The sequence below is a fragment of the Agelaius phoeniceus genome, chromosome 20 (assembly GCF_051311805.1).
Source record: "Agelaius phoeniceus isolate bAgePho1 chromosome 20, bAgePho1.hap1, whole genome shotgun sequence".
NCBI classification, from domain to species: Eukaryota; Metazoa; Chordata; class Aves; order Passeriformes; family Icteridae; genus Agelaius; species Agelaius phoeniceus.
The window spans coordinates 11,087,658-11,104,880 of NC_135284.1; the positions used below are offsets into that span (position 1 = coordinate 11,087,658).

Genomic DNA, 17,223 nt, shown 5'->3' on the forward strand with positions numbered 1-17,223 from the left:
CCTGGGCTGGGAGAGCACCTCACCACCAGGACCTTTGGTTTTCTGCATTCATTGAGCTAGAAAGGCCTTTCCTTTCCCTTTTTCTTAAACCTACAGCAAACATGCTTTGCACGTCATAGCAGAGCAAGAATCACCAACCCCAGCTATTGCCAGCTTCTCTACTCCTCTTGGGGGTTGGTTTGAGGAATTTCTTCCTGCTTGGTTTCTTACTGTAAGGTCATAGTTTAAAGTAATTAATTCAGCTTTCTTTGGGCAAGTCATGAAAATATTTCATCTGACTTCATCAAAAAGAAACAGGAAGGATTTGAATAAGAAAAGGAGTGTGGTGAAGCAAAACAGGAAGGGGTGAGAGGCAGCTCTGTCCCATCCACACCTCTCTGGAAATGCTGCGCAAGCCACAGGGCTTCTGCCTTTTCCAACCCAACAGCAGCTTGTTGTGAACTGTGGAGTGTGTGACATGGTGCAGCAGCAGTGGGAGGTGGCTGTAGGGTATGGGATCTTGGCCACACCTTCCTGAAGGAAAGCAGGAATTGTGATGGGGAATTCAAGCCATTTAGGGTAGAAAGGAGGAAGTGAAAGCTGTGCTGGAGAAAAGGTAGGGGGATTTCCTGGCACTGCTGCCCTCTCTGTCCGCAGGCACTGTGTCGCTCGTCTGTCACAGGGTTTTGGTACTTGCAGGGCAACAGATGGAGTTGTCAGATACTATGTTGAGAGAAACCATTTGACATACTATGCAGATTCTCCAGCACCTATACAAATAGTGTTTTATTTGTTTCCCCAGTGAAATTTTGGGGTGGGGACAGTTTAGGGCCTGTGCAAGTCCTGGAGAACTGACTGCTGGGCTCCTGTGCTGGCCCACATGTCCTGACAGCAGCAAGTGCTGGGGTGGCTGCACCTTTTGGAGAGTGGGCTGGAGGTACGACCAGAGAAGGGGCCCTGAGGAGCTGGGGTAATTTGGCACCAGGTCCCTCCTGTGCTTGGTACCAAGGTCCTGTGGATCCATGGTCACACAGCTTCTGCATATGCATGAGATGCTTAGGAAGACCTGGGGAAGAAAACTTTGCACAGAGGATTCTGTGTGCTTGATCTGGCAGCAGAGGACCCCCTTCCCAGACTGTCAGGCTGTGTGCAGATGAAGATAGCTGGGCAGAGAGAGGCAGGGTTGGATAAACCCAGGAACTGGATGTATCCTCACTGCCCATAGGGCTGGGATGAACATAGGGCTTGAGCTGCCCCTTCATCCAAGTCTGTGGTGCTAGTACCCAGTGGGAAGGCCAACTCCAGGGATGGGGACATCCCAGGGACTCTGTGCTGGGCAGTCTCAGCTCCTGCCTGGGCAGAGCCTATACTCAGCCATCTGCCTGTCCCTGCCTGCCCCACTCTCCCTAAACACACTGCCATCCCCATCTTATGCTTTCCTCCCTCCCAGGGAACATGTGAACCCGAACTACTTTTCCTCCAGTCCTGCTTTTCTCCCAGTCCTCCCTGGCTGCACTGGCCCTGGCTGGGCTCTCCTTAGCCTCTGCCTCTCCCTCTATCTTCTGCCCACCCATGCAGAAGCTCTTTCCTACTAGAAACCCATGGAATCGCTGTTTCTCTTCTTGGTTTGGCCACCTCTACCTTGATCCCATGCTATATTTGATCCTATGCTCATCTTTCCTACCATTCTCCCCTCCTCTCTGCTGTCTTCTCTTGTCTTTTTTACCTCATCCTGGTTTTCTCTCCTTCCCCTACCCACTTCTGCCCTGCCTGCAGCCCCCATGCTGGCTGTACCTATTGAGTACCTTGTCCTTCCCACCTATTCTTTGAGCCACTTTTCCATCCAGCCTTTCCTTTTCTACTTTTCCATAGGTCTGTCCTGCTCCTCTGTCTGTCTGTCCTATGGGGCCAGGCTGCATTTTTTGACAGTGCTCCCTGTGCTGGGCGATGGGGTGGTGGTTAAGGAGCACCAAAGGGTGATGGGGTGGTGGTTGTTGAACACCAAGGGGTGATGAGGTGGTGGTTATCACACACGAACACACCTCACTGCTCTCTGGTGTAGGTAACTGCTCCGATGCCTCTGAAGGGCTCCAGCCTGGAACTGTGCAAAAAAGCATTTGCCCGCCAGCGTGCCAAGGACCTGACAGAGCAAGCCAGTGCTCTCCTGGCAAAAGACAAGCAGATTGAAGCTCTGCAGCAGGAATGCCGGGAACTGCAGGCTAAACTCCTGGCAGGGAAGGTGAGACACTTTGTGGGACATCACTCCACTGGGGACAAGCGCAACAGCGGTGGTGGAAACCAAGCTCTGGGAAATGGTGGTGGGGAATTAGTCTCAAGTGGAGGCTGAAAACAGGGGAGGAGATTTGATGTGTAAGCTGAGTGGGGACACTTGGGGGAGTGTGTGGCAGAGACTGTCCATATCTCTCCAGAAGAGTGCGTTGGGGGACACCCTGCTTGCCTCTCCATCAGTTCATGGATCTGAGCTGCCATTTCCAGCAGTGACTAAAACTCCTTCCCTGGAAACCCCCGAGAAGCCACAGACACAGGGTGACTTTTCAAAGGGCTGAGCTGCAAGCAAGCTGTAGAAGCAGGGCCTCCTTTCAAAGCATTTCTTTGAGAAGCACATTCCCAAAAACCAGTCTAGATCCCAAGCTTCGAGCTGCAGCTTTCTGAGGTGTCACGGCCACCATGGGACTGGGGATAACTCAGTGCCTCCTGACATGTTTATTATGACAGCTGCAAATCACCAGGCAGGGCTGGGTGTTCATGAAACCATCTGCAGTGCTGGTGTCTGCTCCTGTGCTGGTGATCTGCATTCCCCTCAGTACCAGCACAGGCCATGCCAATATAAATGGTGGGATAAAGTGGTAATTCAGCTCATCCCTAGATCTAGGACTGGTCAGAGCTCTTCTCTGGGACAGTTCTGAAAGGAGCCTCTGCAGACAGCTGTAGCTGGGTGAGGTGGTTCCCACTCAAGGTGACTAAAGCAACCTGTTCTGGGCATCTAAGTTTCATCTTTGAATTCCAAAATGGATGCTGGCAGTTTAGGTCAGTTCAAATCTCCAAAGGATCTCAGTAACATTTGGGCCTATGCTGGTTTCCCCCTGTTTTGCTAATGCAAATGTGGTCAAGTGACACCCTATCTCCCTGCCCCCAGCTGAGCTGAACACTTGCACTTCTACCTGTCCTACTTAAGTGGTATTTAGGTGACAAATACTTCCTCACTGAAAATAGCTTTATTTTTGTCCCTGACCTCCCCATATGTTCAGTTTAGCTACAGATTTGAAGGTGGATTCTCAGTCTTTCCCTAATGTAGATCTAGTCAGGATTAGAACAATGGGGTGTATTTGGTGTTTGTACAGAGCTGCCCTATTGATCTTTCCTGGCATTAAGCCAAAGGACAAACCTATCCAGGTCTTTCTGTGCTCTACAGTGTCAGCAAGAAGTTTCCTTCCTATTCCTTTGATTTCTCACCTCAGGCCCCCACAGAAAGGGGAACAGACCCTTTCCAAAGCACTCTGATTTTCCTAGCAGAGTGTGCTGGGCAACCTGAACCTGCTAGGGACAGGTGTGACAGATTGCAAAGGAATGTGACAGAAGTGGGTGAGCAAGATTCATTCCTGGCCAAGGCAAAGCACATGGGTGCAATTCCCAGGGCTGACAAATTCAGTCACTGACTTCCTAGGCTGACCTGGGTGAACACCCTGTCCCTGCTGACCCTGTCTGTGGCACCAGCAACCAGGACATTGATGCCTGAGCAGGGAATCCAGAGAAAAGAGAGCAATATAGATCATTCTGTCTGATCTTGTTTTTCCCATTTCTCTTCCAAGCAAACCGCTCATTAAATTTTAATTTCCAGCCACTTAAAATTCCAAATTCCCCTAATCTGTCTGCAGCATGCAAAATGCATTATGCCAATGAAGGGTGTTTTATGCAGAGATATGATGTGCACACTCAAGAGTTTGTAACTAAATCAATTTTAATCTTGGGTATTTAAATCAGTAGAAATTTTTCAGTAGCTATGAAACGGATACACTCAGTTCCCTGGCAGTAGCAGAACTCACAACCTGCACCCTGGGCTGCAAATGCATTGGCCTTGTTTTGCAAAGCCAGGGCTCTTAAGATGGAATAAAATAATTTCCTGAGATCGTACTCCAGTGATCTGCTTCCAACCAAACCCCAGCTCCAGCTGAATCCAGGCTGCAATTTCTTGCAGCATGGGTTCTTGGAAGTGGAGGACTGGGGGGAACAGCTGCAGGGGATCGGTATAATAGAAACTGAGGGGAAGACTCAGCTTTTTTCTACTCCCTTATTCCCCCAGGCTTCAGAGGCCGTCTGTTGGGAATAGCTGCCTTTTTGTGGTGGGGGAGGGGAGATTTTATACATAGCCCCAGCCAATTTTGTTTAAAGAACTACTATCCTGATAGCCTGAACATGGAGCTGGCAGAGAGGGGGCCCAGCTGCTCACTTCTTGAATCTATAATCAGTTCCCATTAATGCTGCCTCAGTTTCCCCATTGCAGTGTGAGAGTAACCATGGTTCTCTCCACAAATTGAATTTATAAAGCACACACTATTTTTAGGGCAAAGAAGAATCAAACAGGGAAGCAGACTAAATTTGTTCTGGATACCAGCTATGTCTTGAACTCTCTAGCTTAGGATCTTTCCAGGGGAATGAACAATGTTTCCTCAGCAGCAGATTTTTAAAGACAGGTTTTTCATAACCTGATTTTGTATGTATGGACATGCAGGTACATGTTTCTTCAGCTTCCTGAAATCAGGAAACCTTTGAAGAATCAAACAAGCTGGTGACATATTCTCCCAGTTTTATGAGAGTCAGATTGTGCTGGTTCCTTTCAAAAGCTGCTGTGTTTGGGTCGCGTGTGGATGGGAGTGACCCCTTGTGCTATAGATAGGTGTCCCTCACACATACTATCTTGAGAGGAGAGAAATCAAGAATGTTAGGAAACCAAATATTATACTGAGAAAGAACTGACCAAATCCCAGATGTTCTTCATTCCTGCAACCTCTCAAAGCCAAGTGCTTGCCAGCACCCACACCAAGGAGTAAAGAAAACAGCAAGAGCTCTGGTTAGGCGGGGCTGTGAAATGACATTATCCTGCCACGCTCCCTGCTGGCATGTGATGAGATGGCCCATGATTGGAAAAGCCCTGCACATCATGCTGGGAGAGCTGCAGGAGCATTACAGGTCGGGTTTCATCTTCACAAGGAAGAATGTTTTTGCATAAAGGATGTAAAGCAAGTTTTGAGGCTTTGGAGACCCACGAATCAGCCATGTGCGTGTGCCACACTACCTGGGTGGGTTGAGGCTGGGTTTCTCCAGTCTCTCCTCTTTTGGAGTTTGCGTGTTAAATGTGAGATGTCCCACCTTTTGGAGCTTGTCAGTGCCATGGTGCCATGGTTGGTTTCCCACAGGATGACCCTCGCTGCCTGAACATCATTGAGTTCGACCGCCTGCTGCGGGAATCCCAGCGAGAGGTGCTGCGGCTCCAGAGGCAGATCGCGCTCAAGAATTTCAAGGAGTGTCTGCGTTCCTCCAAAATGAGCTCAGGCAGTGCCATGCCCAGTGCTGCCACATGTCCAGGACCAACCAATTCCTGCCTCAAAGATGCACCTCAACCAAAGGAGGCCTTGGGAGACTCAGTGCTGGGAGGGAGAGCTCACAGGGAGGTGAGACAAGTGGGTCAGCGATCGGGAAGTTTAGCTATTATTATATTACTCAGTTAATTGCTGTTCTTAGGGAACTTCACTTGGAGAAGGTGAGGGCTGTGGTTCACATCCACTGCAAATAGGTGCAGTGCTGGTTTCCAAAGGGACACATTCCAGCACCAGGTCTCAGGGTGAGGAGGGATGTGGTGCTGCTGGCAGCCCACACCAGCACAGGGACGCTGAGCCATGCCAGGAGCTCAGTCCTCCTCGTTTTCCCTAGCACAGGACTCCCATGCTGTGTTTTTCAGTCTAGGAAAGCAGGTAACGTTTCTTCTTTAAAGAATCATAGAATGGTTTGGATTGGAACGATCTTAAAAGTGCATCTCATTCCACCCCCTGCAATGGGCAGGGACACCTTCCACTATCCCAGGTTGCTCAAAGCCCTGTCCAACCTGGCCTTGGGCGCCTTCTGGGATGGGGCAGCCACAGCTTCACTGGGCAACCTGTGCCAGGGCCTCCCAACCCTCCCAGGCAGGAATTCCTTTCCAATATCCCATCCATCCCTGCCCTCTGGCAGTGGGAGCCATTCCCTGTGTCGTGTTCCTGTCCCTCCATCCCTTGTCTCCCTGGAGCCTTCTCCAGGTGAGCACCGCCAGCTTTCCCAGCCTGGCTCCAGAGCAGAGGGCCTCCAGCCCTTGGAGCAGCTCCGGGGCCTCCTCTGGACTCGGTCCAGCACTGGGGCCCCCAGCCGGAGGCAGCTCCAGAGGGTGTCACATAGCACAGGGCCCCGCCGGCCCCTCCGCCCGCAGTGGTTCAGCCCGGCAGATCCGGGGCCGCCTCAGGGCGCCGCCCCCGCCGCGGCCGCGCAGCCGCCAGGTAAGGCCGGGCCGGGCCCCAGCGGGGCTGCGCTGGGCCGGGGGTGCCGCGGAGCCTCGGACGGGGCTGCGCCGCCGCCAGGTAAGGCCGGGCTGCGCCGGGCGGCTCCGAGGCCCCGCCGGGGAGCGGCTTCGCCGAGCGCGGCCGGTCGGGCCGGGCCCTCCGCGGGGCCGGGCCGCGGGTGCCGCTGTGCCCCGCAGTCCCCGGAGCGGCGGGTCAGGGGTGTCCGAGCCCGGGCTCCGGAGGATGTGGCTCCCAGGGGCTCTGTCGGTTTCCTCCCGTGTTTTCAGTGTGATACAATCCCACATCCCCCCGTGGGAGATTGGGCTGCGCATCTTCCTCCCACCTTCCCGCCAGCTGCTCTCGTTTATTGCCCCCCGGCTCTTAGAGCAGATGCATTGAATATTAATTCCTTGTCCGTCTTCTCCAAGTCACTTCTGGGTTTATAAATCCCTCTCCTTCAGCCGTTGTTGTGTTGGGTTATTTTGGTTTTTTGTTTGGATGTTTTTTTGGTTTGTTTGTTTGTTTGTTTGTTTTTTGTTTGTTTGTTTCTTTCCAGCCTCTTCCATTATTCAGTGTTCATCATCTTTGTCTCCCTCCTTTGTGTGTTTTCTCTGTCAGTTTTGTGTTGGGGAAGCAGTGTGCAGCAGCATCCCGGACTGTGGCATTGATTTATATGACAGCATAATGAAGTTTTCTTTCCCTTTCCCAGAAGATCTCTTTACCTTTTTGTCTAAGCACTCTTTATTAAACCATCATTAGTCTCTGTAATCACTCAGTGTCATGAGGCCCTCATCACTGTCTCTGCTGCATCAGTGCTTGCAGAGCACAGTTCCTGCTCTCTCTTATTCCGCCCTCTTATTTTTACTGAATATTTAGCCAAGAGAAAACCCTCCCCTCGCCGTGTGCTGGCTCAGTGTCTGCAGACACCTGCTAAAGGACTGCAGCTGGATGTCTTCTGAGCGCCCAAGCAGGTTCCTACTGGGTCTCCCTCACCCACTTACTTGCTGACATCTTAAAAAAAACCCTCTTTATACATCCGTGAATATGTTTCCCCCTGCTGCAATATAAGTTTGTTTGGATTTTTTAAAGTATTTCCATTTTTTGCAGTTTCTATCAGTTTGCCCAGAAATGGTGTCAAATGTACTGGTCTGTCTTTGTACAGATGTCTACTGGGATATGCTTAAGACTCTGGAATACTCTTGAAGCATGGCATTTGCCATCTTCCAGGTATTTTGTGTTGAGGCAATGTTGGAGAAGTGACTTGCTGCATGGACTGATTCAGTTCCTGCTGAACTGAGGGATTCAGTTCATGCCAAAGGGGGTTTTAAACCCTGGGGTGAATGCTACGTAATCTTGGTGGTTTGTTACTCTTTATTTTCTTAGCTTCCATAGTTCTTATAGACAGTTCAGTTTCAGAGAGGTTCTCAGCCTTGTTCTTCATAGTTTGAGATTTCAGCCCACATTTCCTCCCCAGATTTGGCTGTGATGAAGAGGGATGCACAGATATTTTTTCCCCCTCCTGCCCTGCCCTTACCTTCCTTGAATGACCCTTCCATACCTTGATTTCCACCTGATCCTGCAGGTTTTGTCAGACAAGATGGCTTTTCTCATGCATGTGTTTTGTTTCTCTGACTTGGGGGAGTCTGTCCTCACTGCCAGAAGATTTTCTGGCTGACAAATAAGTCAGCAAGGCTAAATCTGACAGCACTGGTGAAGGGAGGATGCTATTGCTAGTCCCGTGGCTGAATCCTGTAATATGGAGCACCGCAGGCTGGAGCCCCAGGAGCAGCTGAGGGAGCTGGAAAGGGGCTCAGCCTGGAGCAAAGGAGGCTCAGGGGGGCCCTTGTGGCTCTGCACAGCTCCTGACAGGAGGGGACAGCTGGGGGGGGCAGGCTCTGCTCCCAGGGAACAGGGACAGGAGCAGAGGGAACGGCCTCAGGCTGGGCCTGGGGAGCCTCAGGGTGGACATCAGCAGGAATTTCTTCCTGGAAGGGGTGCTCAGGCCTCGGCAGGCCTGCCTGGGGAGGTTTGGAGTGCCCCGTCCTCAGAGAAGTCCAAGGAAGGGCTGGATGTGGCACTCAGAACTCTGGGCTAGGGACAAGGTGGGGATTGGGCACAGCTTGGACTGGATAGGCTTGGAGGTCTTTTCCAAACTCAGTGATTCTGGGATTCTCTGAAATACCAGTTTGGTACTTAGTATGAGAAAGGTGATTGAAAAGCAAAAAAAGTCTCAGAAATATTTCCACAGGGCTATTCCACAGTTAAGTATGGGTTTCACAGCAGACCTGAAAGCTTCCAAGCACTGGGGCCCTTGAGGTGCCGTGGGTTGGGTGGAGGATCCTAAGATTTCCATGTGCTGGTTGATGCACAGACTGTTGGACTCTGCAGTGAACCTTATTTCATGGATGATAGGGAACAAAGTTCACATGGAAGGTGATTTCAGATTTTTTTTTTTTTAGCAAAAAATGAGGAATCCTTGGTAGCATGGGCTTGAGTGTGATGAGCTCTTGGAGCTCTCAGGTTTTCAGCATAAGAGCCATGAATATAGATGTAGATAAAACCTATGTTTCTCAAGCCAAAACCAGGCTAAAAATCACATCCTAGATACAGTGCTTAGACACTGCCCTAATGGCTGGCTGTACAGGGAGCTCAGACCTCATCCCATGGATCCCTCAGCACTGAAGGTGTTCAGAGTGAAATGAGGAATCCCATGTCTGAGGAGAGGTCAGCTAAAGCTAAGGCTGAGATGGATTCATAAAGTCCTGCTGCTTCCTCTCAGTACAGGTTTGCTTTGATGATCTTAAAGATCTGTCCCTAATATCTGTTTATCAAAAATAACTTCACAGTTAATGTTTAAAACCTTATCAAGACCCTTTTTCATCTGTGTGTCTCAGTCCTTGCCCTGCAGTCAGGGCTTGTTCTGGGCAGACAATGTCAAGTCAAATATCAGCCAAGAGGAAAAATTCAGAGGATTAACATGTGTTTGTCTGTGACCCAAATGAAAAGGCATTTTGTTAGAAACTTGTGTACAAATGTGTATAGAAAGTGTCTCCTTTCATCTGGTGTGGTGGTGCACAAAAGCCATGGCACTGCTGCCATTTTAGCCCTTCCCAGGTACCAGCAGAGGTGGGATGCTGCATTTGTTAGTAGTGTTTGTCTGCTCTTCCCTGCCCTTAGATTCTGACATCTTCACTTATTTCTGCCCTTTGTGGGCTGTGTTCTCCCTTCTCCCCTCTGTGTCGCTTTGGGGAGGGCCACGAAAGGTGTTGCTGCTGCCTCTCATTGGGTCATTAGGTGAGGCACAAATGGGAGTTTGGATCCGAGAGCTTCCAGGAGCCCGCTGTTCCTCGGAGATGCTTCAGTCAAGCTGGGCTGGTTGGCACTGGGCTCCAGGAGATTGCCAGTACAGAGATCCCTGGTGGGCTGTCCAGCTTTCTCCATCTCAAGTGGTGCAGCTCAGAGATCAGGAGTTCCCTGTGGAGTGCTGTTCTCCTGGGTAGTACTGCCAGGAAAGTCCCTCTTCCCTTAGCGTGCTCTATAGTCTCAGGATGTCCCTGAGCTCTCTGGCATCTCTTCTGCTTTCAGGTAGAACCAGGTGTGCAACCACTGGGACCTGCATCTGAAGGACATGAAAATTTTCCTCCCAAAAATGCAGTAACAAACCAGGAGAGCAGCAAACAGATACAGCAGCTGGTGAGTTGTGAACCTGGTTTGGGGGAAGGAGTGTGCAACTTTTTTATTTTTGTTGGGGGTTTCATATGTGCAGTCCAAGTAGAGATTTTGGGGACTGAAGTCCTTTTAGGTGCAGCTGCCCTGCAAAAGTTGGGAGCTTGGGGAACTGGTAGAAAAACACAGGCCATCTGCATGCAGAGTGTTGCTGGGTGCCAGGTCCAGGTGCTGGGCTGGCAGGGGAATATGTCACACTCCGATGAGAGGGAAACATGCCAGTAGGCTCTGTGCTGTGTTTGGTTTAGACTTATTTGAACTGGGGACAGATGTGCATGAGGAATGTGCCCCTTGTGAATTATTCCAGCAATTAAGACAGTGCACAGGGAGGTTTAGCAGCTCCTGTCCATCTGAAGGGTAGTGAGTAGCTGCAGATCAAGAGGATATCTGTGCTCTGTTGGGTGTCTCTAGAATTAGAATAGGAGCTAGAATAGCACAGCTGGTGTTTAAAGATGAAAATTTTATACAGAAAATCTGTATAAAATTTGTTTTGTCCCCCAGACCTTGTCCTCTCTACTGTTCTGTATAAATGGGAACAGTCCATGCATGTGGGAGCAGAGCAGAATTATTTCCAGATGAAAGGCTCAGGGAAGAGACGAATAGTGAATTTTTTTTTTTTTTTCCTAACTTTCAGAAAAATCTCCCTTGGTTTCTACATTGTTTAACTTTGTCACAAAGAGATTCTCATAAGAAAATAAAAACAACTAATGCAGCACTGGGTCTGAGAGGCTGGGCTTGAATTTCATATGCATTTTAAGAGTGTGGGCTTCCTGATCTACTTCTGCTTGTTTTGTGCAGGAAGTTGAACTCAAGAAAAAGCGCAAAAAATGTGAAAACCTTGAGCATGAAGTGAGGAAAAAGCATAAAAGATGCAAAGAACTAGTAAGTGTTCTTGTTGCCTACTTTATGAGCATAATGAGAGAAGAGGAGCGAAGTTGTTGTGTGCCTCTCTTGGATTCTCCTCAGTTTGTCTTAATAAGGAATCACCAGTGTTTCTGTTCATTTGAACAGTGTCACAAATTTGGGGCTCCAGCCCTTAAGACTGGGATTGTTTATTTAGTCTTTCAGCTAACTGTGAGCTGAATATGGCTACACAAACCACTGGATGAAATTCCATGGCCTTTGCTAATTTGGGGAAATACTTAACCATTTTCACAGGCACTCCAGATGGGTATTGAAATGGTAACAACACCATCCCACTGTCTTTTTCTTGTGCTTTTTGTTGGCTGAAATCCTGTTTAATTCCAGGGAGGTTTTGCAGCTCATAGTAGAGCATCTGGATTTCTCCCTTCTGTTTCTGCTTTGCTTTGCTCAAGAGATCAAAGACTGGTTTGAGTTGGAAGAGACATTAAAGGTCATCCAGATCCAACCCCATCATCCAGCCCTGGGTTCTGTTTGTGCAGTGCTGCTCACTGTTGCTTCCCAGACCTCGAGCAGCATCCCACCAGCATCCTGCACCATCAGGAAACAGGAGCAATGGAGCTGCTCTGCAGGATAATCTGGGGGAATTAGTCAGAGGGCCTTGTTGTAATTCCTGCTCTTTCTGGACAGGAGATCCAGCTGCAGGAGGTGCAGAGTGAAAATGCACGACTGGCTGAAGAGAACTTGCAGCTGAATGAGAAGGCTGGGTGGGCAGGACAGGTAAAAGCAATATCTTTGTCAGGTTGGCAGCATTGGCTTCTGCAAAACTCTGCTGAGAAGAACATGCTGTTCTTAAGTTTCCAGCTCAGTAATGGTTGTGTGCTGATCTGGGCTTCTGTTCTCAGTTTCTTCTCTGGACTAATGTAATGAACAAGAGTTAGAAAGTAATTTGTCAGTCCCATGTGTCAATTTGCCACCATGAATAAGGATTCCTACATATTTAATAACAGCTGGAAGTGGAAATGTTTGTCTTTGCTTGCATTGCTGGTAGTCGTCAAGCCTTAGTACACCCCGGAACCAAAAATCCCTTGTGGTAAGTGAAAGAGGCAAAGATGATTTCAGCAGACTACTGAGTTTTCTGTCCTGTTCTCTGTGTCTAATCTTACAATGTGGGATTAAAAATGCTTATAGACCTTGTGCTTGTTTTTTTATCTCTTCATTATGTAGCCTGTTCCTATCCCAGTCTCTTCCTCCTTGCAAAAGGGAAGAGGAAATGAATCTAGGGAGAGAAGCAGTGTGCAAATAAATTGTTACACATTGAGGCCTGATACAAATGCTCATATATTTAAGTGAAAACCTGAGGCAGAGGAGGTTCCTGAGTTTGGTATCATTGTCAGCAGAAAGCACAGAAATAAACTGGTCTCTGTTGTTTTTACAAGGAACACCTATGGCTGCTTGTGCTCACTGAAAATCCATTCTCTTCAGGTTGAATCTGAGAATGCTGACCTGAAGCTGCAGGTTGTTTTAGTGACTAAGGAACGGGATTCAGTAATTCAGACGAATCAAGGACTCCAAACCAAGCTGGAGAATCTAGAGCAGGTGCTGAAGGTCAGTAGCATCCACATGGCTGGAAGGACTGTCCAAATACCTACTGCTTCCTTTGAATGGCACAGGTTGTCTGTTTGCCTTTTCTAACCTTTGTTTTGTCTCTCTGCTTTCACTGGGAATTCTGCTTCTGCAGGATCCTGGAACATGGCTTTCCAAAGTGGACAGAGGTGCTTTGGAAAGGCAGCTTCAGGGATTTGGGTGGGAGATAAGGTGGACATCACTGATTTGAGGGTTTTCTCTGACAATGTTGCTCTGCCTTGTGATGGGAATTTCTTTCTTTGTGCAATGATGACATGAAATACAGGCCCTGGTTTGGCTTTGTGGCCATTGGTAGAACACAGGGCAGGGTTTCAGTAGTGTCACCCCTCAGGTGTGTAGGTGTGTGTCTTCTCCTGCAGCACATGAGAAATGTGGCAGAGCGGAGGCAGCAGCTGGAAGTGGAGCACAAGGAAGCACTGCTAGTCCTGCAGGAGAAGCAGGAGGAGGTCCGGCGGTTGCAGCAGGTGTGTGGTGTGTGATGGGGACATTTTCCTCTCTGAATGGACTCCTGCACCTTATTTCCTTTGCAGGTGTGCATAGGGGAGGTAGATGTCAGTTTACAGGGTAAGAGTGTCTGAGTCCAGGTGAACTCTGGTACCTGAGCAAAGTGAAGGGCTTTGCTTGTGAATGTCAGTTCTGACTTCTCACTGCTGTATGTCCAGAGCCCAGAGATGTTTCCAGACTGTACAGTGATTTAAATCATAAAATCATAGAATCATTAAGTTTGGAAAAGCCCTCCAAGATTGAGTCCATCTGTTCCCCCGCACTGAAAGGCAACTCCTGACTCATGTTCCCAAGAGCCACATCTACACAGCTGTTAAAACTGCTCCAGGGATGGTGACTTCACCAGTGTGCTGGGTGGTCTGTGCCAGGGACTGTGAAGAAATTTTCTCAGTATTCGACCTGACCCTGCCCTGGCATAACTTGATGCCATTTCCCCTTGTCCTGTCCCTTGCTCTCTGGGAGCAGAGCCCAGCTGCCCCCCCCCCCCCCCCCCGGCTGTCCCCTCCTGTCAGGGAGTTTTGCAGAGCCAGAAGTTCTGCCCTGAGCCTCCTTTTCTCCAGGCTGAGTCCCTTTTCCACCTCCCTCAGCTGCTCCTGGGGCACCAGACCTGTGCTCCAGTCTACAATGGACTACCAAGATAGGATGACAGTAGAAGTTAACTCAAGTTGGCTGCTCTCTGATTTACTCCCTTCCTTATTTTTCCTTAGGCACAGGCAGAGGCAAGAAGGGAACATGAGGGAGCAGTACAGCTTCTAGAGGTAAGACAAAAGAAACAGGAGGGATTAGTGGCTGATTATTCATAATATCAGTTTGGATGCCCTGGGTTTTGTTCTGCAAAATGCTGTGGTGCTTTGATTGGATGCAACATGTTGCTGCAGTGAAAGTAATATTTGGGTTAAAGTTCAGGGAATTATATCCTAGCCTGCTCAGTCATTAGATTGGTTACTTCATTCAGATTGTGCTCAAAAACTCTTTTAGGGATACATTTAGTAATCAAACTCAGATCTGCCTGTTCCATTTTCCAGCATCATGTGAAAGGAGAATACTTGTGTTCGTGAGATTTAAAATTTCTGTTGTGTATGTGTGCTCTATTTGTTTTATCAAGGAAAAATAAGAAACATTTATTAGGTAAAAGCAGGAAAACCTGAGCATAAAGAGTGGTGAAGCCTTGTTCCATTTGCTCTGACTTGCACACTGGGAATGTGCTTTGGCTGGTGGCTGACAGTGTACTGGTGCAGCCTGGCAGATGTGCTGAGCACTGCTTTGGGGTTGATGGGCATGAGCTCAGTGTCTGTCAGGGTGACTTTGGAGAAAACATTGGATTCCTGGAGCTGCAAAGGCACAGTGCCAAACCCTGGAACTTGATGTGACAATTTAGTGACTGTCAGAGAGTTGGGTTGAGTGTAGTGGCAAGGGGAGCATCTTCTGCTCTCTCAGAGGTTTTCTGAGCACTGAAACATCTGAGATGAGCAGGTTGTCTTGCTGTACCCCCAGACAGTAGGATCCCTTGGGTTCGTGCTCCTGTCTCCAGTGATGACAAACAGTCAGGGCTGTCAGAATGAACTCCCTGTGCCCATTGCTGTGCAGCTCTGTGGCTTTTGGGAGCGCAGGACTGTTGATGCAGGTGGGAATTGTCCTTGATGGAGATTGCTCCATGACTGCAAATAGCACCAGCTTTGGATGGGGCCTGCCAGTAGAGCCCAAGAGTGCTGGGCTCCTGCTGAACAGGATTGAAATGTTACAGGTTGGGTGAGTATTGGGGGGTATGACATTATATCTTGTGCCCTTGCCACACCCCTTTGGGGACCTCTGCATTTGGCTGCAAAGATAGGATCAGCTGATACAGGTGCTGCTCTGCATGACCTGGTGTTTAGCTGGGTTCTGAGCAGCTTTTAGGGGGAGGGAGGGTTGCTGTGGTTTTTTTTCAAGGCCATTGGAGCAACCTGGTATAGTGAAAAGTGTCCCTGCCTATGGAACAAGATGAGCTTTAAGGTCCCTTCCAGTCCAAGCCATTCTGGGATTTGATGATTCTATGATGTTTGCCAAACGTTTTCTAAACTAACTCAATGAAGGGTTGGAGAAGCTATTTAGGTTTAAACCAGACATCTTCCTGTGCAAAGGAAGAAAGAGACAGTCCTCTTGTTCTGTGTTTGAAGGTAATGCTCTTCTGCAAGGGCCTTACCAGTTAAATATTCTTGCTTTCATGTTACTAGTACAGAGATCACAGAATCATCAAATGGTTTGGGTTGGAAGGGACCTTGAAGTTCATCCAGGTCTACCTCCTGCTATAGGCAGGGACACTTTCAACTAGACCAGCTTTCTCAGAGCCCGATTCAACCTGACCCTGAATTTTATAAAGTAGAACAAAGAAAGAGGAACTGTCATTAAAAGCCAGTTTAATGCAGAACAACGGTCTTTTAAATTACTTAACCATAATCATAGTCATTCCAGAACATCAGTGTATGGCATAATTAGGGGGCTTGAGATGTCTTTGCTATGTATTGTCATTTTCACATGTGCTTGAATTGCTTTTTGATGTGATATAAATGAAGAATGAGTGTAGTCCATTTTCCTGTTTGAAGAGTTCTGTCCCATGATTGTCATAAGTGGAGTCTCTCTCCCTGGAGATGTTCAGAACTGGACAGAGCTCTCGGCAGCCAACCCTGCTCTGAGCTGAGGGCTTGTATCAGGTGATCCCAGTGCTCCAGGTGATCTCCTTCGGCCTTAGGTGTTCTGTAGTTCTGAGATAAAGCAGTGACAGGGGTGAGGAGAGTATGCAATGGGGTGTGTGCAGAAATGCCATGGAGAGAAGCACCCTCTCAGCTTAGGAAGAAAAGCTTGAGGGTTAAGGTCATGGGAATGAGGGAGTTCAGTGGTTCCAAAGTACATGAGACAAGATTTCAACTGCCTCTGGCACTGCATAGATACAAAAGGAGACAGCCTCCTGCCAGGAATCCAGTTTTGTTGCGAAATGAGGGGACCAGAGCTCAACTTTGCTTGCTTTCCCTGACCTAGGAGCAGGATGCAGGACTGAGCAGGCAATCAGCTGCTTAAGAGCCTGTCACAGCCAGGCTCTGAGCTGTGCTTTGATTCCCAGAACTCCATGATCTCAGACCTGGGGGAAGATCTGAGCACAAAATGTCCATTCCATTCATTTTTGAGTGGGTGCAATGTGCTGGGGAAAGGGGGCTTGAAATTTAGCAGCCACTCTAAGTATATTGTCATTTATCTCAAAGCACACTGGGATTTGGAGGCCCTCAAAAAGTACCTGGTTATCTTATTCATGCATTTAGTGTGTAGGATTTAGCTTTTGTTTGGCAAGTAGATGCTTCTGGGAATGAGGTGGGAATCTCAGTATGGAACAAGGCAGACACTGTAATTTGGTGAGAAAACAATTTCATTCAGACTGAGTGCTGGATTATCTTTGGCAGAGTGTTGTAGTGTAACTGCTGATGTGGTTTGATATCTCTTTTTGCTTTTCTTCTTGCTCCCAGAGTACTTTGGATTGCATGCAGGTACTGCTCTAATGCTGTCAAACAGGACGTTTTTCCATCTGTTCTGACTTTGACAGTTGCTTGGTATTCTTGTTTTAACTATACTCTGAAAAAGATTGCAAGAGTATTATTGCCAAGAAATAAGTGTACTTAAAGGAGCTCCCGCTATGAGTTTGATGGGGCAGCTGTGTTTCCCTTTAAGTGCCCTGCTTTCTTGACCAATTAGAATTAGGAGCTTACTTTTTTGGCACTTCCAGATTTTAGAATTGCCCAACTGTGCTCCTTCTCCACATTTAAGTGTCTTTGCAGTCCAAGAGTGAAGTGTTTCCTTCAAACTCCAAAAGCAGTGGCGAACAACATTGCAAATAAGTGTTGTGGAGAAGATGGGTCCTGCTGGCTTTGTAACTGAGTGGAAGATGGGAAGCAGAGATTGTGGATAATAGTTTTCCCAGAAGAAGAGGTGG

The 17,223-nt window shown here is 48.4% G+C and overlaps 1 protein-coding gene across 8 annotated transcripts in view; it reads left to right on the top strand.

Annotated features, from left to right (window-relative positions):
* Positions 1–17,223, top strand: part of TSPOAP1 (TSPO associated protein 1) — a 67,509-nt gene that overhangs the window by 14,253 nt on the left and 36,033 nt on the right. For all 8 annotated transcript variants that reach the window (XM_077188738.1, XM_077188736.1, XM_054646956.2 and 5 more), the window contains exons 4-11: positions 2,042–2,218; positions 5,415–5,669; positions 10,113–10,220; positions 11,052–11,135; positions 11,805–11,894; positions 12,600–12,722; positions 13,121–13,225; positions 13,973–14,023. In XM_077188738.1, coding sequence (XP_077044853.1) covers positions 2,042–2,218; positions 5,415–5,669; positions 10,113–10,220; positions 11,052–11,135; positions 11,805–11,894; positions 12,600–12,722; positions 13,121–13,225; positions 13,973–14,023 — 993 coding nt within the window. The remainder of the gene's footprint in view (positions 1–2,041; positions 2,219–5,414; positions 5,670–10,112; positions 10,221–11,051; positions 11,136–11,804; positions 11,895–12,599; positions 12,723–13,120; positions 13,226–13,972; positions 14,024–17,223) is intronic.